The sequence below is a fragment of the Mesoplodon densirostris genome, chromosome X (assembly GCF_025265405.1).
Source record: "Mesoplodon densirostris isolate mMesDen1 chromosome X, mMesDen1 primary haplotype, whole genome shotgun sequence".
NCBI classification, from domain to species: domain Eukaryota; kingdom Metazoa; phylum Chordata; class Mammalia; order Artiodactyla; family Ziphiidae; genus Mesoplodon; species Mesoplodon densirostris.
This window is the reverse complement of record NC_082681.1, coordinates 91,036,876-91,062,364: the sequence shown is the minus strand read 5'-3', so window position 1 is coordinate 91,062,364 and position 25,489 is coordinate 91,036,876. Positions and strand designations below refer to the sequence as shown.

General features: G+C 41.2%; 1 protein-coding gene across 4 annotated transcripts in view; it reads right to left on the bottom strand.

The window, feature by feature from the left end:
* The window catches only part of PHF8 (PHD finger protein 8), a 92,744-nt gene extending 67,327 nt beyond the window's left edge, over positions 1–25,417 (bottom strand). For all 4 annotated transcript variants that reach the window (XM_060087297.1, XM_060087298.1, XM_060087299.1 and 1 more), the window contains exons 1-2: positions 24,655–25,417; positions 23,558–23,747 (exon numbers count right to left, since the gene is read on the bottom strand). In XM_060087297.1, the coding sequence (XP_059943280.1) occupies positions 23,558–23,655 (98 nt within the window). In that variant the 5' untranslated portion in view covers positions 23,656–23,747; positions 24,655–25,417. The remainder of the gene's footprint in view (positions 1–23,557; positions 23,748–24,654) is intronic.
* Between the last annotated feature and the right edge of the window lie 72 nt (positions 25,418–25,489).

Below are 25,489 nucleotides of genomic sequence, written 5' to 3'. Positions count from 1 at the left end.
ACCAAATGCTGGCCAGGAGGTGGAGCGACAGGAACTCTCATTCTTTGCAGATGGGAATGCAAAAAACAGCCCCTTTGGAATACAGTTTGGCAGTTTCTTACAAAACTGAACATACTCTTACCATACAACCCAGCAATTGTGCTCTCTGCCATTTACTCAAAGTAATTGAAAACTATGTCCACATAACAACGTGCACACAGATGTTTATAGCAACTTTATTCATAATTGCCAAAATTTGGATGCAACCAAGATGTCCTTCAGTAGGTGAATGGATAAACTGTGGTACGTCCAGACAATGGAATATTATTCAGCACTAAAAAAAAAAAGAGCTATCAAGCCATGAAAAGACATGAAAGAAACTTTGAAAGAAGCCAATCAGGCTACATGTTATACGATTCCAACTACATGACATTCTGGAAAAGGCAAAACTATGGGGACAGTAAAAAGATCAGTGGTCATCAGGGATTGGGGGGGAAGAGAGATGAACAGGCGGAGCACAGAGAAGTTTTAGAGCAGTGAAACTATTCTGCTACTAAAATGATATAATGGTGGGTACAAGTTATTATATATTTGCCCAAACCCATAGAATGTATAACACCAAGAGTAAATCCTGATGTAAACTATGGATTTGGGGTGATAATCATGTGTCAATGTAGGTTCATCTACTTTAACAAATGTACCACTCTGGTGGTAGGGGATGTTGTTAACGGGGGAGGCTATGCATGTGGGGGCAGGAGGCATATGGGAAACCTCTGTACCTTCCACTCAATTTGGCTGGGAACCTAAAACTACTCTAAAAAACAAAGTCTATTTAAAAAAATCTGGGTCATGCTGCCTGACAATTCTCCTGTATTTCCCTGCTCAGTTCTCTCCACCATTATCCACAATGGCTATTTCAAATCTCTGACCCCCCCCACTGCCTTCCTCTTCTCTCTCAGCAAATGACCCTGCCTCCTACTTCTTAGACAAAATGAAGTAATCAGATGGGAACTACCTCAACTTCTCACACCAAATCCACCTCCTTCTGCACCCTTCTTTTCCTCCTGTTACAACGAAAGAACTATCTTTCCTTCTTTGTAAAGTCAGCTTTTCCACCTGGGTCACATCATTTTTTTTTTTTTACCTTCTCAATAAATTCTTTCTTTCTGCAGTATCTTCAACCTCTCCCTCTCTACCTTTTCCTTCACAATAGCATTTAAACTAGCTCACTGATCTTTGCAAGACCTTCCCTGCCTCCTTTCTGCCCCTCTCTGCCACTTCAGAGCTAAATATCTTCTTTGTTTAATCCTATGCAGCTTCACAATGACTTTTACTTAAATAGGTATTGATTATACATATTATGAAACTCAAAAGGTACAGAATTGTATACAGTGAAAAGTTTCCCTCCTACTCTTAGCCACACTGTACTATCCGGAGATGTTCTACCAGGGCCAAACCTATAAAAAGAATTTTTTTGAGTTGCTGTGTACACTTTCTCACCCACTGCTGCAGTCTGATTTTAGTCCCCACCTTCTCTAAAACAGACTTCACTGATATCTTGACCTCCTTACTGAAACATGCAATAAGTACTTCCTTCCTTTATCTCATTTGACCTCCTAGCAGCATTATCACAGTGTTGACCCTGTGCTCTGTCTACTTGACTTTCGTAACACCCCATTTGCCCGGGGTCCATCCCTCCAGCTAACATTTAATGAGCATCTGCCAGGCCCTGGTCTAGGTGCTGGAGAGACAAAGACACAGAACAAAGCATACAAAAATCCCTGCCCTCATGGAGCTGACAATCTAGTGGGTGAAGCACACAAGAAGCAAGATAAGTCAGGGTAATCAGTGAAATATACTGTACGTTAGATAGAGGAGTTAAGTAGAAAAATAAAGCAGGAAGAGGAATATGTATGCATGTATATGTAAGTATACATACACACAGTGGGGGGTGAGGGGAATGACAATGGTGTTGAAATTTTAGATAGGGAAGCCAGGGAAGGACTCACTGACAAAACAATTTTTGTATAAAGACCTGAAGGGAGTAAAGGAGCAAGCCATATGTATATGAGGGAAGAGCATCCCAATTAGAACAGCAAGTACAAAAGCCCTGTGGCAGGAGCGTGCCTAGATTATTATGCCAACAGAGAGGAGGACAGTGTTCTGGAATAGAGAGAGCAAAGGGGGACAATAATAGGTCAGAAAGGCTCATGCAGTAGAGTCCTGTAGGCCAGGGGTCCCCAATCCTGGGGCCTTGGACCAGTACCGGTCTGTGGCCTGTTAGGAACCGGGCCACACAGCAGGAGGTGAGTGGCGAGCAAGCGGAAGCTTCATCTGCCGTTCCCCATCGCTCCCCATTGTGCGCATTACTGCCTGAATCATCCCCCTCCAACCCCGGTCCGTGGAAAAATTGTCTTCTATGAAACCGGTCCCTGGTGCCAAAAAGGTTGGGGACCACGGCTGTAGGACACCATAAAGGACTTTGGCTTTACCTGAGTGAAGAACTGGGTGGAATCCACCAGAGGATTATGAGCAGGGATGTGATGTGATCTTAATTATGTGTCTGGCTGCTCCTTCTGTTTCCCAGTGCATTCTTTTTCTCCTGCCCACTCCTTAAATGTTGACATTTCTTAGGTCCTCTTTTCTAGGCTCTCTTTTCTCCTCACTTTCTCTCGTTGGTTTCACTAACTCCCAGGGCTCCATGTGCCCTCTATATAACTATAACTGCAAGCCAGATCTCTCTGCTGAGTTTCAGACCCTCCCTCGAAATTTCTCCTGGATATTTCTACTAGATAGCCCACTTACATAGTACTTCAAATTTAACACGTCCAAATTCAATTTCTCCCCCTGCCTGGCCCCTAAACCTGCTCCCTCTCTAAGGCACCATAACCTTACCAGGTGTTTAAGCCAGAAACCTGGCAGCCACTGATGACTTGCCTCTCACCTTCTCCCTCCACTGAATACCTGAGTAGGTATTCAAGCTCAGGACCTTAGACTTTAGGGCCAGACTGCCTGGGTTTACAGCCTAGCTATACTTTCCACTTACTACCTGTGAGATCTCAGGCAAGTTACTTAACTCTATGCCTCAGTTTCCTCGTCTCTAAGGTGGGGATAAAAATTTGTATGTGTATTATAATGTGGCTCTCAAAAATAAATGAGTTAATTTATACAGTGTTTAGAACAGTGCCTGGTACAGAGTAAGTGTTCTGTATGTGATGCTATTATCATCCAAGTTATCACCATGTCCTATCACTTCTATCTCCTAACTGGCTATCAATTGTATCCTTCTGTCATCCTCACTGCCCCTGCCCTAATCCAGGCCACTATTATCTCTAACTGGGATTACTGTCCTGTCCTCCTAACTGGGTTCCTGGCCTCTACTCTGTCCTCACCCAAATGGCCCTCCACAGTACAGCCAAAGTGATCTTTTTAAAATGTAAATTTGATCCTGTCAACCCCTGTTCAAAACCCTCACATGCTTCCTATTTTTCTTAAGGTAAAGTATAAACTTATCATGACCTAAAAGACCCCACCTCTTGCCCTTCACACATAGCATCGGCTATAAAATTTGTGGGGCTGGTGCAAATGAAAATCAGGGGCCCCCAGTTGGCAAAGAAAAGCTATTTCCTCTCTTCCATGATCTCTCTCAACTTGCCATGGGGCTTTTTATTTGTTAATTACTGTCACGTTCCCTTGGGCATGGGGATACTCAAGGGGCAAGCGCAGGCACTCACGGGCCACGCGCTATGACTTAGTGTGTAGGGTGCATGCACCTGACCCTGACTCTCCAGCACCTGCACCCAGGCCCGGCAACCCAAGCAGCCAGTCGAGAATCCGTTCAGGGAGGCAGCAAGAGGCAGGACCACAGGTGAGCTAAAGCTCTAGGCCCCCAGGATAAACTCCACTGTCCCTTGAACCTCACATACAAAACACAAATTCAAAGGTAAAATTATTAAGAATTTCAAGACTACAACCACAGAGCATTAAACTTCAAGCATGGGCATGGGGCCCCCTTCCAAATATGAGGCTGTGTGTGACTACAGCGGTCATACACCCATGAAGCCAGCCCTGCTCTAAAACCCAGCTCGACTCTCAGTGCCATGCTCTTTCTGGTCTCTGGGCCTCATCACACATGGCTCCCTGTGCCTAGAACATTCCTTCCCTTCCTCTTCCCTACTGCCATGCCTCGCCCCCCTAACTATCCATATTTTAGCACTCACCCTGCAGACTTGCAACTGCCCATTTACTTGTTATCTGCCCCTACTACATACAGCAGACAGCATCTCTTGTTCACCCCAAGTCCTCACCTTATCCATCTCCCAGTCTTGCTTTTTTTTATTATTCAACCCAATTCATTGGGCTAGATAATATCTCACATCAGGAAGGCATATGGATGAAAATCAGGCTTCTGGCTGCACTGTCTCAATAATTATTACCTGGACCAAGGTTCCTAAATGCTGTTTTGCTTCCTTAGTAAAGAGGACAATTATCACAGCACCAGGTCTCAACATTAAGATGAATTATCCCCAACACGTGCCACAGAACCTGGCACATGGTAGGCACTCAGTATTTGGATGTAAGTGGGTGCATAAATTCAATAAATATTGACTGAAAATAGCTACTGCCCTCATGGAGTGGACATTCTAGAGGGGGAGACAGGTGGTACCAGAACAGTTTCATAAGCGCTATAGTAAATAAAGTATATTTACTTTATTTATAAAGTAAATAAAGCAGGGTAAGGGGGTGGTAAGTGAATTTAAAGCCTGCATAAAAGGAGTTGAGGAGAAAAGTGAACTGTGAATATATTATCACACATATATTAACACATCTAATCTCTACAACAAATCAGGGCATTCTGTACAGTATTTAGAGGCACAGAGTTTAAAAGTGCAGACTTGGGAGCCAAACTGCCTGGGTTTAAATTTCACCTCTGCCACTTACTAGCTGTGTGAACTTAGGCAATTTACTTAACCTTGCTGTGCCTCAGTTTCTGCATCTATAAAAGAAGAATATTAATAGTACCCCACCTCATAGAGTTGATAGGCTTAAATGAGCTAAAGTAGGTAAAGAACTGAGAGTTCTTGGGACAAAGTATTAGCTATCAACATTACTAATATTATTCTAATTTAACAGATAAGAAATCTGAGTGGTTAGGGAACTTGTTGGCCATTACAAAACTAATAAATAGCAGAGCAGGATAAAAATGCAGATCCATTGACTCCACTATACCACTACAATACATAACTAGAATATAATGTGGGATTATTAGTAGAGTCGAGTGCTATGAGAACACAAAAGTGGGCATTCCATCCTTCCAGGGATGTGGAACTGAGGTGGGGGCTGAGGGCTGGAGAAGCCTGAGAGGTGACAAGATTGCCCAGGATCCTGTCTAAGTTCTTATCTGCTCAACCTCTGCTCTCTGAGGATTCCCAAAGAGCCAGGTCCTGTCACCACCTGTGTCTTGGAAAAACAATGTCTTCATTCATCAATAAAAAGGAAAAAGAACATATTTTACCTTTCTTCATTATTCAAAAAATATCAGAAAATCCAAGTCAATTTCTAGTTTCCTGCAACACCTTGATTAGGCCAAGCACAATGTATAAAAACAGGGATGACCCATCCCGAGATGCTGAGGCACCCACCATTCGCACCAGTGGCCCCCCCTGCCTCCAAGCACATAGGACTTGGAGGAGTACAAAGGACACTGAGCAAGTTTCAGTGCACCAGGGATGTTTCTTTTTGTTCTACCCAGTCCCTGGCACATAAGTTTGCCAATAACAGGCTTCGCTAAATGCTGGATGCACCAACAGAATCACTCCATGTGCACGGACATGCAGGCAAGCAGGCTGTAATCTCTATCTCCCAAAAAACCCAACCAAACAAAAAATCCTCTTGTGACCCCTTCTGTCACTGCCCCGTTACTCTGTTCCCCTGTATACCAAAACTCCTCAAAACGGAGTCATCCTTGAGTCCTTTCACAACCCCAATACAATCTGTCAGCAAATCCTGTATCAATATACATTCAAAATCCAACCACTTCTCATCACCACTGACTCCAGTCCAAGTCACCATTGCCTAATTAGACCAGTGTTTCTCAAACATTAGGGCACATCAGAAACACCTGGAGGGCTTGTTAAGACCGATTCCTAGGCCTCATCTCCAGAGATCCTAATTTGGTAGATCTGGGGTGGGGCCCAGAAACGTGCATTTCTAACAAGGTTGCAGGTGATGCTGATGCTGCTGGTGCAGGGACCGCATTTTAAGAAATAATGATCTACAGTGATCCCCAAACTCTCCCTGCTTCATCCCATACTCACCTTGAGTCTGTCCTCACAACAGCCAAAGCCTAAACCAGATCACAACTCTCCTTTGCTCAAAATCCTTCTATGGCTCCCATCCTATCTGGAGTGAAAACCAAGTTCTTACAATGGCCCATAGGACCCAATACCTGTGGTTCTCAAACTTTAGTGTGCATCAGAATCACCTGGAAGGCTTGTTAAACCATAGATTCCTGGGCCCCACCTCCAGAGTTCCTGATTTGGTAGGTCTGGGGTAGGACAATGGAATTTGCCTAACCAGTTCCCAGGTGATGCTGATCCTGCTGGTCCTACTTGGAGAACCACTGCCCTACATGATTTGCACCCCCACCCCCCAGCCCCTATCATCAGCTTCTGCTACTCTCCCCTCACTCTGTCTAATAACATTGGTCCCTTTGCTATAACTGGAATGGTAACATGTCAGGTGTGCTCCCCACTCAGTGATGCCTCTGTTTCCAAAAGCAGATTTTCATTTAGCTCCCATAACTCAGTCCTGGGCATCATGCCTATCAGACCTGATCTGAATTTTCATAATACTCCTCTTGGCTACTGACCACCCATCCTTTGGTAAATGTTTGCCATCCCAAATTTCTTCTAGGTGGGTTGGGGGAAAAATTATGCTACCCCACTGGTGAAGGAATTCTGATCCCTTCTGTTGTTCTGTATTCTGATTGTGGTGGTTACATGAATCTACAAGTGTGATAAAATTGTATAGAACTAAATACACATACACACACACAAATGAGTGCATGTAAAACTGGTGAAATTGAAATAAGATTGGTGGATTGTACCAAGGTCAGTTTCTTGGTTTTGATATTGTACTGTAGTTATATAAGATATCACCATGGGGGAAACTGGGTAAAGGTACAAAGACCCTCCACATACACTTTTTGCAACTTCCTATGAATCTATAATTATTAAAAAATAAAATTTATTTTTTTTAAATACGTCACTCCAAGAGACATCCTGTGAGCCCTGACAGAGCAAACTGTCCTTCTGATACTTCTAACTCCACACCCTATAAGACTTTCTCCAGGGCAGGGATTCTGCAGCCCATACATTGTATCATAGTAAACCCTGAATATGAATGCTAGGCCTTCTCTTCCCTTTGCTACACACTCCTAAAGCTGTGTAGCAGCCGCTTCAGCTGCTTCAAAAAGAGTGATGTCCATTTTAACCTGATTTCACTTTGAACAAAAATGTGGAGTGCATGTGACTTTATAAGCCTGATTTTCTCTATCTCCCACAACACCTTGAAAATGGCTTAACCTGAACAGTGCTTTACACTATCTATAGTATTATATCCTATAGCAAGAGTCCAAGGGACCCAGGTTTGACTTGTGGTTGAGCAACTAACTGGCTGTGTGCTTGAGCAAGCTATTTAGCCTCATGAGAGAAAATAATAGCTCCAAAGAGCTATTTTAAAGATTAATTGGTCACTTCTGGTTTTGGAATAATGGAGTAAACACACTTCTCCCTATTACTCCCACTAAATAAAGCTAAAACACTTGGACATTTAAAAAAAAAAGGTAAGATGACTCTGAAAGATGGAGAGAAGGCAGCCTGACTAGATGACAGCAGGATCTGAGGTAGTTAGTGCCAACAGAGAGCAACTGGGGGAACCTGGACTTCCACTCCTAACTGGCAGTAAAGAAGTAGTACCCCCTTCCCCTGCCACTGAAGTGCAGTGTCTGAAGAGGCCCGCAAAAACATAAGATATAATAATATCCAGAATCTCATAACATAATACCCAAAATATTCAAGATATAATGAAAATCATCACTCATCATATCAAGAACAAGAAAATCACAACTTGAATGAGCAAAGAAAATCAATCTCAACAACGAGATGACACAGATGTTGGAATTATCTGATAAGGATTTTAAAGGAGCAACCACAAAAATGCTTCAAAAAACAATTACAAACATGCCTGAAACAAATGAATAAATAAAAAGTGTTAGCAAAAAATAGAATCTCTACAAAGAAATAGAAGATATAGAAAAGAACCAATGGCACTTCTAGAAAAAACTATAGCAACTTAAATGAAAACTCACTGCATGGGCTCAATAGCAGAATGTAGACAACAGAGAAAAAAAATAGTAAACCTGAAGATAGAACAATAGAAATTATCCAATCTGAACAACAGAAAGAAAACAGACTGAACTACGAACAACTATAAGTCAACAAATTGGACAACCTAGAAGAAACAGATAAATTCTTAGAAATATACAATCTGCCAAGACTGAATCGGGAAGAAATAGAAAATTTGAAGAGACCAGTTACTAGTAAGGAGATTGAATCGGTAATAAAAAAAAAAACCACCCAACGAAGAGAAACCTAGGACCAGATGGCTTCACTGGTGAATTTTACCAAACATTTAAAGAAGAATTACCACCAAGTTTTCTCAAACTCTTTAAAAGAATCAAAGAGAAGGGAACGCTCCAGAACTCATTTTATGAGGCCAGCATTACCCTGATACCAAAGCCAGATAAGGACACTACAAGAAAAGAAAACTACAGGCCAATATCCCTGATGAAAACCACAAGACATCAATGAAAGAAACTGAAGAAAACACAAAGAAATGGAAAGATATCCTGTGTTGATGGATTGGAAGAATCAATACTGTTAAAATGTCCACACTGCCCAAAGCCATCTATAGATTCAAAACAATCCTTATCAAGATTCCAACAGTATTCTTTTACAAAAGTAGAAAAAACAATCTTCAAATTCATATGGAATCACAAAGGACCCAGAATAGCCAAAGCAATCCTGATAAAGAAGAAGAAAGTGGGAAACATCACATTTCCTGATTTCAAACTGTATTATAAAGTTACAGTAATCAAAACAGTATGGTACTGGCATTAAAAATAGACACATAGACCAATGGAACAGTATTGAGAGCCCAGAAATAAACCCATGCATACACATTCAAATAATATTTGACAAGGGAGCCAAGAATACTCAGTGGAGAAAAGACAGTCTCTTCAGTGAATGGTGCTGGGAAAATTGTATATTCACATGTAAAAGAATGAAAATAGACCCCTGACTTACACCACTCACAAATATTAACTCGAAATGGATTAAAGAGTTAAATGTAAGACCTGAAACCATGAAACTTCTAGAAGAAAACATAGGGAAAAAGCTCCTTAACATGCATCTTGGCAATGATTTTTTGGATATGACATCTAAAGCACAAAGTGACAAAATCAAAAATAAATCAAAGGGCTTCCCTGGTGGTGCAGTGGTTGAGAATCTGCCTGCTAATGCAGTGGACACGAGTTCGAGCCCTGGTCTGGGAGGATCCCACATGCCACGGAGCAACTAGGCCCGTGAGCCACAACTACTGAGCCTGCGCGTCTGGAGCCTGTGCTCTGCAACAAGAGAGGCCGTGATAGTGAGAGGCCTGCGCACCGCGATGAAGAGTGGCCCCCGCTTGCCACAACTAGAGAAAGCCCTCACACAGAAATGAAGACCCCACACAGCAAAAATTAATTAATTAATAAACTCCTACCCCCAACATCTAAAAATAAATAAATTAATTAATTAATTAATAAATTAAAAATTTAGTTTGACCACATCAAACTAAAAAGTTTCTGCACAGCAAAAAAAAAAAAAAAAAGAAAGAAGAAATCATCACAATAAAAAGTTAACCTATGGAATAGGAGAATATACTTACAAATCATATGTTAAATAATGGGTTAATATTCAAAATAAATGAAGAACTCATACAGCCCAATAGCAAAAAAAAAAAAAAAATCTGGTTATAAAGTGGGCAGAGTAACTGAATAGGTATTTTTACAAAGAAGACATACAAATGGCCAACAGGTACATGAAAAGGTGCTCAACATCACTAATCATCAAGGAGATGCAAACCTAAACCACAATGAGATATCATCTCACACCTGTTATAATGGTTTATAAAAAAGACAAGGGATAACAAATGTTGGTGAGGACATGGAGAAAAGGGAACCTTTGTGCACTGTTGGGATTGCAAACTGGTGCAGCCACTTACAGTATGGAAATTCCTCAAAAAATTAAAAATATAACTATCATATGATCCAGCAATTCCACTTCTAGGTATGTATCTGAAAGAAACAAAAACTATGTTAAAGAGATATCTGCACCTCCATGTCCACTGCAGACTTATTTATAATAACTGAATCATGGAAACAACCTAAATGTCCATCAAAAGATGAATGGATAAAAAAATGTAATACATGTATATATAAATACACCACACACACACACACACACACAATGGAGTACTATTCAGTCATAAAAAAGAAGAAAATCCTGCCATTTGCAACAACACGGACAGCCCTTGAAGGCATTATGCTAAGCGAAATAAGTCAGAGAAAGACAAATATTCTATGATCTCACTTATATGTGAAATCTAAAAAAACAAAACCCAAACTCATAGAAAAAGTGAGATTTGTGGTTACCCTGCAGAGCTGGGGGCGGGGTGGGAGAAGTGGATGAAGGTGGTCAAAAGGTACAAACGTCCAGTTATAAGATATATAAGTGCTGAGGATGTCATGTACAACATGATGACTACTGCTGTATAGTATATTTGAAAATTACTAAGAGTAAATCCTAAAACTTCTCGTCACAAGCAAAAAAACTTATTTTTCTTTCTTTCTCTCTTATTTGTACCTATATGGGATGATGGATGTTAACTAAACTTATTGTGGTAATCATTTCACAATATATGTATATGTAATTCAAGTCATTATACTCTATACCTTAAACTTAAACAGTACTATATGTCAATTATATCTCAATAAAACTGAAGGAAAATAGATTGAAAAAAATGAATAGCGCCTCAGCAACAAAGAAATCCACACTGAGAAACAGCAATAAACAGGGAATTCCCTGGCGGTCCAGTGGTTAGGACTCAGAGCTTTCATTGCTGTGGCCCAGGTTCAATCCCTCGTTGGGGAACTAAGATCCCACAAGCCATGCAGTGTGGCCAAAAAAAACAGCATAATCAAAATCCTGAAAACAAAAGACAAAGGAAAGATCTTGCAATCAGTGAGAAAAATGACATTTCCCAAAGGAAAACACCAACTTAAATGACACAGGATCTCTCAGCAGAAACCATGGTGGCCAAAAGGAAGTAGCACAAGTTTTCAAGGCCTGAAAGAACTGGAAACACAGAATCTGATATCAAATGAAAGGACCCTTCAGGAATTCAAGGGGAAATCAAGACATTCTCATATGAAGGAAAACTAAGAGTATTTGTTGCCAGCAGACCAATTCTAAAAGCATGGCTAAAGGAAGTTGTTTAAACAGAAAGGAAATGATAAAAGAAGGACTCTTAGGAACACTAGGAAGTAAGTGAGAACAAGGGAAAGAGTGAAAATATGGGTACATACAATATACTTTCCTTCTCCTCTTGAGTTTTCTAAATTATGTTTGAGAGTTGAAGCAAAAATTGTAACACTATATGATATGGTTCTCAAAGTATGTAGGTGAAATATTTAAGATAATTATAGCAGGGGAGCATAAAGGAATTTAAAGGCAAGTAAGGTTCCTGCTCTTCAATCAAACCGGTAAAATGTCAATACCAGTTGATTACACTCAAAAACATTATAGATAAATCAAAATGGAATTCTTGAAAAGATTTAAGTAACCCAAAGGAAAGCAGTAGAAAGAAAACAGAATGAACAGAGGGAACAAACAGAAAACAAAAAAATAAAATGACTAACTTATGCCCTAACATATCAATAACTGCATTAGGTATATATGGTCAAAATATACCAATTAAAAGATACTGACAGCTTGAGAATGAAAAATGGAGCTGGAGGAATCAGGCTCCCTGACTTCAGACTATACTACAAAGCTACAGTAATCAAGACAGTATGGTACTGGCACGAAAACAGAAAGATAGATCAATGGAACAGGATAGAAAGCCCAGAGATAAACCCACGCACATATGGTCAACTTATCTTTGATAAAGGACGCAGGAATGTACAGTGGAGAAAGGACAGCCTCTTCAATAAGTGGTGCTGGGAAAACTGGACAGGGACATGTAAAAGTATGAGATTAGAACACTCCCTAACACCATACACAAAAATAAGCTCAAAATGGATTAAAGACCTAAATGTAAGGCCAGAAACTATCAAACTCTCAGAGGAAAACACAGGCAGAACACTCTATGACATAAATCACAGCAAGATCCTTTTTGACCCACCTCCTAGGGATATGCAAATAAAAACAAAACTAAACAAATGGGACCTAATGAAACATCAAAGCTTTTGCACAGCAAAGGAAACCATAAACAAGACCAAAAGACAACCCTCAGAATGGGAGAAAATATTTGCAAATGAAGCAACTGACAAGGGATTAATCTCCAAAATTTATAAGCAGCTCATGCAGCTCAATAACATAAAACAGCTGAGTGAGCCAGAGTCTCCGAAGTGGCTGCTCCTTTAACCCTGTCCTGTCTGAGAGAAGAACAGATGCCCTCCAGCCACCTACACGAAGAGGCAGGGCCAAATCCAAAGCTAAGACACAGGAGCTGTGAGAACAAAGAAGAGGAAGGGAAATCTCTCCCAGCAGCCTCAGAAGCAGCGGATTAAGCTCCGCAATCAAACTGATGTACCCTGCATCTGTGGAACACATGAATAGACAACAAATCATCCCAAACTGAGGAACTGTGTGGATGAAAGGTTCTTGGTGCTGCAACCAGGAGTCAGTACTGTGCCTCTGGGGTGGGAGAGCCAACTTCAGGACACTGGTCCACAAGAGACTTCCCAGCTCCACATAATATCAAATGGTGAAAATCTTCCAGAGATTTCCATCTCAACACCAGCACCCAGCTTCACTCAACGACCAGCAAGCTACACTGCTGGACACCCTACATCAAACAAATAGCAAGACAGGAACACAACGCCACCCATTAGCAGACAGGCTGCCTAAAATCATAATAGGTCCACAGACACCCCAAAACAAACCACCAGACATGGACCTGCCCACCAGAAAGACAAGATACAGCCTCATCCTTGAGAACACAGGCACTAGTCCCCTCCACCAGGAAGCCTACACAACCCACTGAACCAACCTTAGCCACTGGGGACAGACACCAAAAACAACGGGAACTATGAACCTGCAGCCTGCAAAAAGGAAACCCCAAACACAGTAAGATAAGAAAAATGAGAAGACAGAAAAACACACAGCAGATGAAGGAGCAAGATAAAAACCCACCAGACCTAACAAATGAAGAGGAAATAGGCAGTTTGCCTGAAAAAGAATTCAGAATAAGGATAGTAAAGATGATCCAAAATCCTGGAAATAGAACAGACAAAATGCAAGAAACATTTAACAAGGAACTATAAGAACTAAAGATGAATCAAGCAACGATGAGCAACACAATAAATGAAATGAAAAATACTCTAGATGGGATCAATAGCAGAATAACTGAGGCAGAAGAACGGATAAGTGACGTGGAAGATAAAACAGTGAAAATAACTGGTGCAGAGCAAAATAAAGAAAAAAGAATGAAAAGAACAGAGGACAGTCTCAGAGACCTCTGGGACAACATTAAACGCACCAACATTCGAATTATAGGGGTTCCAGAAGAAGAAGAGAAAAAGAAAGGGACTGAGAAAACATTTGAAGAGATTATAGTTGCAAACTTCCCTAATATGGGAAAGGAAATAGTTAATCAAGTCCAGGAGGCACAGAGAGTCCCATACAGGATAAATCCAAGGAGAAATACACCAAGACACATATTAATCAAACTGTCAAAAATTAAACACAAAGAAAACATACTAAAAGCAGCAAGGGAAAAACAGCAAATAACACACAAGGGAATCCCCCAGAAGGTTAACAGCTGATCTTTCAGCAGAAACTCTGCAAGCCAGTAGGGACTGGCAGGACATATTTAAAGTGATGAAGGAGAAAAACCTGCAACCAAGATTACTCTACCCAGCAAGGATCTCATTCAGATTTGATGGAGAAATTAAAACCTTTACAGACAAGGAAAAGCTGAGAGAGTTCAGCACCACCAAACCAGCTTTACAACAAATGCTAAAGGAACTTCTCTAGGCAAGAAACACAACAGAAGGAAAAGACCTACAATAACGAACCCAAAACAATTAAGAAAATGGGAATAGGAAGACACATATCGAAAATTACCTTAAATGTAAATGGACTAAATGCTCCCACCAAAAGACACAGATTGGCTGAATGGATACAAAAACAAGACCCATATATATGCTGTCTACAAGAGACCCACTTCAGACCTAGAGACACATACAGACTGAAAGTAAGCGGATGGAAAAAGATATTCCATGCAATTGGAAATCAAAAGAAAGCTGGAGTAGCAATTCTCATATCAGACAAAATAGACTTTAAAATAAAGACTACTAGAAGAGACAAAGAAGGACACTACATAATGATCAAGGGATCGATCCAAGAAGATATAACAATTGTAAATATTTACACATCCAACATAGGAGCACCTCAATACATAAGGCAAATACTAACAGCCATAAAAGGGGAAACTGACAGTAACACATTTGTAATAGGGGACTTTAACACCCCACTTTCACCAATGGACAGATCATCCAAAATGAAAATGAATAAGGAAACACAAGCTTTAAACGATACATTAAACAAGATGAACTCAATTGATATTTATAGGACATTCCATCCAAAAACAACAGAATACACATTCTTCTTAAGTGCTCATGAAACATTTTCCAGGATAGATCATATCTTGGGTCACAAATCAAGCCTTGGTAAATTTAAGAAAATTGAAATTGTATCAAGTATCTTTTCCAACCACAACACTATGAGACTACATATCAATTACAAGAAAAGATCTGTAAAAATGACAAACACATGGAGGCTAAACAATACACTACTTAATAATGAAGTGATCACTGAAGACATCAAAGAGGAAATCAAAAAAATACCTAAAAACAAATGACAATGGAGACACAACGACCCAAAACCTATGGGATGCAGCAAAAGCAGTTCTACGAGGGAAGTTTATAGCAATACAATCCCACCTTAAGAAACAGGAAACACCTCGAATCAACAAACTAACATTGCACCTAAAGCAATGAGTGAAAGAAGAACAAACAATCCCCAAAGTTAGCAGAAGGAAAGAAATCATAAAAATCAGATCAGAAATAAATGAAAAAGAAATGAAGGAAACGATACCAAATATCAATAAAACTAAAAGCTGGTTCTTTGAGAAGATAAACAAAATTGATAAAACATTACCCAGACTCATCAAGAAAAAAAGGGAGAAGACTCAAATCAATAGAATTAGAAATGAAAAAGGAGAAGTAACAACTGACACTGCAGAAATACAAAAGATCATGAGAGATTACTACAAGCAACTGTATGCCAATAAAATGGACAACCTGGAAGAAATGGACAAATTCTTAGAAATGCACAACCTGCCAAGACTGAATCAGGAAGAAATAGAAAATATGAACAGACCAATCACAAGCACTGAACTTGAAACTGTGGTTAAAAATCTTCCAACAAACAAAAGCCCAGGACCAGATGGCTTCACAGGTGAATTCTATCAAGCATTTAGAGAAGAGCTAACACCTACCCTTCTCAAACTCTTCCAAAATATAGTGGAGGGAGGAGCACTCCCAAACTCACTCTGCGAGGCCACCATCACCTTGATACCAAAACCAGACAAGGATGTCACAAAGAAAGAAAACTACAGGCCAAGATCACTGATGAACATAGATGCAAAAATCCTCAACAAAATCCTAGCAAACAGAATCCAACAGCACATTAAAAGGATCATACACCATGATCAAGTGGGGTTTACTCCAGGAACGCAAGGATTCTTCAATATATGCAAATCAATCAACGTGATACACCATATTAACAAATTGAAGGAGAAAAACCATATGATCATCTCAATAGATGCAGAGAAAGCTTTCGACAAAATTCAACACCCATTTATGATAAAAAACCTGCAGAAAGTAGGCGTAGAGGGAACTTTCCTCAACATAACAAAGGCCATATATGACAAACCCACAGCCAACATTGTCCTCAACGGTGAAAAACTGAAACCATTTCCACTAAGATCAGGAACAAGACAAGGCTGCCCACTCTCACCACTCTTATTCAACCTAGTTTTGGAAGTTTTAGCCACAGCAATCAGAGAAGAAAAGGAAATAAAAGGAATCCAAATTGGAAAAGAAGAAGTAAAGCTGTCACTGTTTGCAGAGGACATGATACTATACATAGAGAATCCTAAAGATGCTACCAGAAAACTACTAGAGCTACTCAATGAATTTGGTAAAGTAGCAGGATACAAAATTAATGCACAGAAATCTCTGGCATTCCTGTACACTAATGATGAAACATCTGAAAATGAAATCAAGAAAACACTCCCATTTACCATTGCAACAAAAAGAATAAAATATCTAGGAATAAACCTACCTAAGGAGACAAAAGACCTGTACGCAGAATATTATAAGACACTGATGAAAGAAATTAAAGATGATACAAATAGATGGAGAGATATACCATGCTCCTGGATTGGAAGAATCAATATTGTGAAAATGACTCTACTACCCAAAGCAATCTACAGATTCAATGCAATCCCTATCAAACTACCACTGGCATTTTTCACAGAACTAGAACAAAAAATTTCAAAATTTGTTTGGAAAAACAAAAGACCCCGAATAGCCAAAGCAATCTTGAGAACGAAAAACGGAGCTGGAGGAATCAGGCTCCCTGCCTTCAGACTATACTACAAAGCTACAGTAATCAAGACAGTGTGGTACTGGCACGAAAACAGAAAGATAGATCAATGGAACAGGATAGAAAGCCCAGAGATAAACCCACACACAAATGGTCACCTTATCTTTGATAAAGGAGGCAGGAATGTACAGTGGAGAAAGGACAGCCTCTTCAATAAGTGGTGCTGGGAAAACTGGACAGGGACATGTAAAAGTATGGGATTAGATCATTCCCTAACACCATACACAAAAATAAGCTCAAAATGGATTAAAGACCTAAATTTAAGGCCAGAAACTATCAAACTCTTAGAGGAAAACATAGGCAGAACACTCTATGACATAAATCACGCTAAGATCCTTTTTGACCCACCTCCTAGAGAAATGGAAATAAAGACAAAAATAAACACATGGGATCTAATGAAACTTAAAAGCTTTTTCATAGCAAAGGAAACCATAAACAAGACGAAAAGACAACCCTCAGAATGGGAGAAGATATTTGCAAATGAAGCAGCTGACAAAGGATTAATCTCCAAAATTTATAAGCAGCTCATGCAGCTCAATAACAAAAAAACAAACAACCCAATCCAAAAATGGGCAGAAGACCTAAATAGACATTTCTCCAAAGAAGATATACAGACTGTCAACAAACACATGAAAGAATGCTCAACGTCATTAATCATTAGAGAAATGTAAATCAAAACTACAATGAGATATCATCTCACACCAGTCAGAACGGCCATCACCAAAAAATATAGAAACAATAAATGCTAGCGAGGATGTGGAGAAAAGGGAACACTCTTGCACTGCTGGTGGGAATGTGAATTGGTACAGCCACTATGGAGAACAGTATGGAGGTTCCTTAAAAAACTACAAATAGAACTACTATATGACCTAGCAATCCCACTACTGGGCATATACCCTGAGAAAACCATAATTCAAAAAGAGTCATGTACCAAAATGTTCATTGCAGCTCTATTTACAGTAGGCAGGAGATGCAAACAACCTAAGTGTCCATCAGCAGATGACTGGATAAAGAAGATGTGGCACATATATATACAGTGGAATATTACTCAGCCATAAAAAGGAACGAAATTGAGTTATTTGTAGTGAGGTGGATGGACCTAGAGTCTGTCATACAGAGTGAAGTAAGTCAGAAAGAGAAAGACAAATACCGTATGCTAACACATATATATGGTATCTTAGGAAAAAAACATTGTCATGAAGAACCTAGGGGTCAGACGGGAATAAAGACACAGATCTCCTAGAGAATGGACCTGAGGATATGGGGAGGGGGAAGGGTAAGCTGTGACAAAGTGAGAGAGTGGCATGGACATATATACACTACCAAACGTAAAATAGATAGCTAGTGGGAAGCAGCCACATAGCACAGGGAGATCAGCTCAGTGTTTTGTGACCACCTAGAGGGGTGGGATAGGGAGGGTGGGAGGGAGGGAGATGTAAGAGGGAAGAGATATGGGAACATATGTATATGTATAACTGATTCACTTTGTTATAAAGCAGAAACTATCACACCATTGTAAAGCATTCATACTCCCATAAAGATGTAAAAAAGAAAAAAAGCGATTGGCAGAGTGGAGAAAATTAATTCTGAACTATATGCTGCTTACAAGAAGCTCACTTCATATATAATGACATCAGTTGAAAGTAAAGGGATAGAAAAAGATACCAGGCAACCTTTAATCAAAACAAAGCAGGAGTGGCTATATTAATGGCTATATTAATATCCTATAAAGTGGACTTCCATGCAAAGAAAATTACCAGAGACAGAGAAGGACATTACGTAGTAATTAAAGGGTCAATCCACCAAGACCCATTAATCCTAAATGCATCTGCTTTCAAACAACAAAGCTGCAAGATGTGAGGCAAATGATAGAACTGAAAGGAAGAATTAATAAACTGACAATTATAGCTGGACACTTCAACACCTCCTTCTCAACAACAGGCTGAACAATTATACAGAAAATCAGCAAAGAGAGGAGAATTCAGCAACACCATCAACCAACAGGAGTAAATCAACATTTACAGAAAACCCCTCCCAACATCAGCAGGATATACATTCTTTTCAAGTGACCATGGAACATTTACCATGACAGACCATATCCTGGGCCATAAAACAAACCCCAGTAAATTTAAAGGAACTGAAATTGTATAGAGTATATTCTCTGACCGCTATGGAAACAAATCAGAAATCAATAACAGAATGATAACAGGAAAATCTGCAAACACTTGGAAAGTAAACAACATACTTCTATATAATTCATAGGTCAAATGTGAAGTCTCTAAGCAAAGTAAAAATTATATTGAACTACATGAAAAAGAAAACATATCAAAATTTGTGGGACACAGCTAAATCAGTACTAAGAAGGAAACCAATAGCACTAAATGCTTATATTAGAATACAGGAAAAGTCTCAAATCAATAAACTAAGCTCCCACCTCAAGACATTAAGAGGAGCAAAATGAACCCAAAGCAAGCAGAAGGAAGGTAATAATAAAGTGCAGAAATCAGTGAAATTGAAAACAGAAAGACAATAGGGAAATTCAATGAAACAAAAGCTTCCACTCTGAAAAGATCAATAAAACCGACAAATCTCTAGCAAGTCTGACAAAGAAAAAAAGAGAGAAGAGACAAATTTTCAATATCAGGAATGAAATGAGATGTCACCACAGAGCCAGCCTGCAGCCATCAAAAGGATAAGGGAATACTACGAACAATTCTACACACGTAAATTTGACAACTTAGAAGAAATAGATCAATTCCTTAGAAAGCACAAACTACCACAACATATCCAATACAAAATAGATAATTTAAATAGTCCTATAACTACTAAATGAACTGAATTCATAATTTTAATACTCCAAAAAAAGGTTAAAGATAATTAAGCAAAGTGTTTAGCATAGTGACTAGCAGACTAGCTAGTGCTCAATAAACAAGGGCCACTACCATTTTACTTAAATCAACACAACCACTCTTGGGGAAATTGAGGCTTCACAGAGATGAGATCCTTTGCTAAAAGTAACAGAGTCAGAATTTGAACCCAGATCTGAAGCCAGTGCCATTTCCTCTAGAGTTTAGAGTCCACACCACAGCCACCACCTTGGGGATATGCCAACCAATACTTCCTTTATAGATAGGAAAACTGTAGAGGAGTGAGATTTTGCCAAAGCCCCAGACATCAATAAATGCTTGCCAACTAACTTCCTCCACCAGTGTACAGCAATGTTTCTCAAAAGTTAAGGTACATCAGAATCTACCTGCTTGTTAAAATATAGATTGCCAGGTCCCAACCCAGGAATTTGCATTTTTAACAAATTCCCAGTTAATGAACCACATCTTGAGAACAACAGTGTACAGTAATGATATGTTAGCCCACCCATCCCCCAATATCAGAAGCTGTCACACTCTACAGAAAGGGAAGGAACTGAGGCAGAATAATACTCTAAATCAGTGGTTCTGAGAGTGGCCTCTGCTCACATACTGAATCAGAAACCCTGCAAGTGGAGCCTACCTATCTCATCTTTTAAGAGGTCTTCCAAGTAATTCTGACACACCCTAAAGTTTGAGAACCACTGTTCTACAAATCAAAATGCTCTTCAAAATCCAGCCCTTTAAAATAGAGGAATGGAGCTATACCATTTTTTCCCCACTTTTGAGAACCTGGGCTCTGGAGCCAGATAATCCTAAGTTCAAATCCAGACTCAGAAAGTAACTTAACCTCCATGAGATCCAGATTCCCACCAGCAAAATGGAATAGTCACCTTCCTTGCTATAACCTTACCAGGAAGTAACATGGCATTACTAATCCCCAACTGGACTTTAAGAAATCTGGCCTATGGAAGTCATCAGAGATGTGAACAGATTTATATCATCTATAGGCATTTGCGGGCTTACCTATTGTGAACAACCGTGAAAAGTCCACAATATTTAGTAATTTTCAATTATGCTAAAGTACAGACTTAACTAGAGCACTATGAGCCTGGTGTGTGTGTGTGTGTGTGTGTGTGTGTGTGTGTGTGCGTGCGTGCACGTGCGCGCACACGCAATGCACTGAGTAAGCAAGAACAGCCACCCACCAAGGACCTGATTCTCAGCTGGCTTCCTTATTCTCTGGCATCCCATAGAGAAAAGCATGATAAGAGATAAAAGCTTGGTCTCTTTCACAGGAAAAACAATTAAGGCAGTTAACTTATGTCAGGGTGTGCACAGAAACACAGGACTCGCCACAGAAATGTGATTAAGGAGGGGCCTGGCCCATAAATCCATTTCCATATTTGTAAATTTGGAATTATTAAATGCCTCAGTGGTGTTCCTTGTAAATGTCAAGTCTCTACTATGCAAAGATGTTCACCGCAATGTTTTTTTTTTGTTTCGACAAGCACCCAAATAAAAATGCAAAACATTTCCAGAACCCCCAAAGTTTCCCTCGCATCATAGTATTATTTATAATATAAAAAAGTAGAAATAACCTAAGTATCCAACCTCAGAGGAAATGACCAAGTAACTGGTGACACAGATATACGATGGGACATCAGAAATTAGATCAATATTTAATGACCTTAACTTTATAATGTTAAGTAGGAATAAAAATCACGTTACAAAATGGTACTTATAATACAACCCCATGTTGTAAAATATATGTTTATATTCTAAGTCAAATGATGGGAGTTAATGCAACAAAAAAATTAAACAGTAGATTGTTCTGGATAGTAGGCTCACAGATGATTTTTATTTCCTTCTTTATTCTTTTTCTGTATGTTCTACAATGAGTATGTCTCACATAGTCAGGGAAAATTTTTTATTATTATTTAAAAAAGAAATACCTAACTTTCAGGCTTGGATGTGGATTAGATGAGATAAATGTATGCCAAGTCTCTGTCATGGGGCCTGGAACACAGTAAGCACTCAGGAAGCATTCATTCCTGTTTCCTATTCCCAGACTGCAGAGTTAGGGTCTCTGTATTGTGGGTAGGAGTTCACTTTCCAGGTTTAAACCTACACAATCCAAAGCAAGGGCCACAGGCAATAGCTTTTTTCAAGACAACTCATTCATTTGTTCATTCAAAAATGTACTCAGGGGGCTTCCCTGGTGGCGCAGTGGTTGAGAGTCTGCCTGCCGATGCAGGGGACACGGGTTTGTGCCCCGGTCCGGGAAGATCCCACATGCCACGGAGCGGCTGGGCCCGTGAGCCATGGCCGCTGAGCCTGCGCGTCCGGAGCCTGTGCTCCGCAATGGGAGAGGCCACAACAGTGAGAGGCCCGCGTACCGCAAAAAAAAAAAAAAAAAAAAAAAAAAAATGTACTCAGAATCTATTATATGTTTAGCATTGAACTAGGTTCTGAGGATACCAAACATGAAAAGCTGACATCTCTGCCCTCAGGCAGCTCTTGCTAATGAGTGACACAGACGTATTTATAACTATGATATGATGAAATAATCACTTTCAATAAGGATGTACACAAAGTGCCATGGGAACATGACACACAGTAATACTCAACAAAGATCAGCTGAATATGAATTTGGACGTGCTGCACAGGGCAGTCCCTGCTAAGAGCAGAACTTTAGTAGCACCAACACCTTCAGTTTGGTCTTGGGTGTGATAGCAGGAACAGCTCCTTTGGAAGGGACTAATGACAACTGAAAATTCTAGAATCTAACAACATGCAACAGGAGGAGGGCGCCATACACTGTTTTGTTGTACTCTAATGTACAAATCCCCCTCATGGTTTTCTTTCCAGAGCTGGGATATAAGTCCCAATAATGGGATAATATTACAAGTTTATTCCACACACTAACCTCTCTGGAATCCTGGGTGACAGGTGCTTATGTGCACACATGTTTAGCTGGAGGGAATTCATTAGTGGTTTTACTCCTCCTGTTTTACCCAACATCTCCTCTGCTTAATTCAATTTAGCTGGATGGTTCTGCAGATAAATACCCTAGAAATAAAATACTATTGCATTTCTGCCTCCATTTACTGAGTGCATGCAAAATGCTTTAAGTAAACAGGAAGGATGTATTAGATATACTTCATGGGTGAAAACAGAGGCTCAGAGAGGCAAAGCAACTTGCCCAAGGTCACTCTGATAATAAGTTGCAAAACCACAACTCAAATCCATATTTGTTGGACTCAGATATCTCAAAAATGCAGTACTGTCTCCCCCAAAGACAGCATCTGACGCAAAACAAAACTGCCAGAATACAAAAATGATACATTCTTTGTGGCTGGAAAGAAACTATTTTTCTAAGGGAAAAAAACAAAGAAACAGAAGAAGGGTACAAAGAAGAAATACATATGGGAAAAGAAAAAAGAGGAGAAACCAGAGGCCAATGTCAGCCAGGCCCTAGTCTGCAAGGAAGGATGTAAGAATCTGGGTCTGGGAGGTGGGTTGCTGTTAACTGTCTGCAAGAGAGGGGAAATAAGTTTCTGAGCGGGAACCTGAACCAGAGTTGAGAAAGGAGCAAGCGAGTGAGCACCTGGTCACTACACCCTGTCCAGCGTGCCCTGCCCTCCTTACCTGCCATGAAACCAGTCCTGGCACATGTCACACTCGATCATGAAGCGGGTGACATCGTAAGGAAGCCGACAGAGGCAATACACCGGTACCGAGGCCATCTTCGCCTGGCCTTGGAGCGTTCTGCGGTGGGCCAGGGTCTCAGCGTCAAAGGGAGCAGGAGGCGGCAGCACGCGTCCTCTCTGGACGAAGGCTGGGCACAAACAACACTTTTTACAGAGTGAATCAGGTCCCTCAGCTCACAAATGGGCAGTTACCACTGCCGGGATGCAACACAGCTGGTGCGGCTGTAGGGGGCAATCGGAGAAAGTCCACCGGCCGCCAGAATTTCTTTAACAAATAAAGAACGGCGCTCTGCCATCGAGGCTTTTTTTTTTTCCCTCCTTACCTCCTTCAGCCCCCAGGGTCAGTGATAACTTCTTTCCGGGTTTCAGGGAAAGATCTGATGCCTTTTCAAGAAGGTTCTTTAATCCCTCACTGCACCCTCTCCTTGTTAGCAACCTTGTTTCCCAGGGCTCTCAATATTTATGACACAAAGCATAGCCTAGAGGATGAGGCTGGGGGTACCTCAGAAAAAGCCACTTCTCTCACCCCCAAAATAGACGCAACTAGAGAGAGATGAGGGATCCTTGGAAGTCCTCAGATTACTCGACAATTACCTCGATGTCTTCAGCAACGAGGCACACAAGACTAGGCGCCCAACTCAAATCACAGTTCTGGGGTTCTGTTGTGAGAGTTTAAATGATCTGCTCTTTCACTCTCAAAATCATTCCATCCCCGACTAATCGGGAGTCTCATCTCCCCAACAACTGAAATAAATCTCAACCTCAAAACTGATCAGCCCTCTACTTCAAAGACGACAGGGTTCTTATTGCACCCCCAAAACTCGAAAGGATCGCTTCAAAACCCCTAAACTGACTAGAATTTCCTCACACTCCTGCAACCAAGCCAGGATTTTCCTCCCACAGCTCTGAAACTGGCAGGTATCTCCTCACAGCCCCCTCAAACTGACCAAGACTCCCCTGTCCCCCAAAACTGACAGGGATCTCGTCACAGATCCCAAGAGTGACAGGAATATCCTTGCAGCCCCCGAAACTTACGAGAATCTCTTCACGCCTCTCAAACTGACAGGAACCTCCTCACGCCCCAAACCTGACAAGAATGTATTCGGTCCGGAACCCTACAGGGACCTCCTCATCCGCAAAGCCGCAGGGATTCCTCACGCCCGCGGAGCTCAGTCCCACCGAAGCGCCGGTGGCCGGGCTCGCTCCGGAGCTGCTCAGCGCCTCGCTCAGTGAAGGTTCGGCCAGCAGTTCCGGCCCCACAGGCGACGCGCACCGAATTCTGGGATCGTCACGGCAACGCGGCGAACCTTTCTCGCCTTATTCTCGAGCCACCCGCTGGGTCGCGCGGCCCTGGTCGCGCGGCCCTGGCCGCCCAGCGGTGCTTCAGGGCAGCTTTCTCCACAGCTCTGCCCCGGGCCCGGCCGTCAGGGCCTACTGGAGCCCGCGGCTCGGGCCTAGTCCGGCGGCCGCCTGACGAACAGGCAAGCGGCGGCGTCGCTGGGCAGGCAGGAGATCGCCGCGAGCAAACCAACGAGGAAGGAGATGAACCGGCGACCCGGTTGGAGAAAAACAGCCCGAAAAATCGCCGGGAGAAGCCCGGTGGCGGTGATGGGCAATTCAGAGTAGTCAATAAAGTTTATTCAAAACAACGAGGAAGTTGAGGCGGAGAGGGGAGGAGAAATATGGGGTAAACAGCTACCATGTTGAGAGTGGCGGAGCCGCCGCGGGTAGGCGACCCGACCGCCATCTTATGAAGGCCGGACACGCGAGGTAACCGCGGCACAGGAGGGGAAGGGCGGGCCCTGGCTCCCGCGTGACGCCATCGGGGGCGGAGCGTCACCTTGAGAAAGGGGGCGGGGCTCGGCCACCT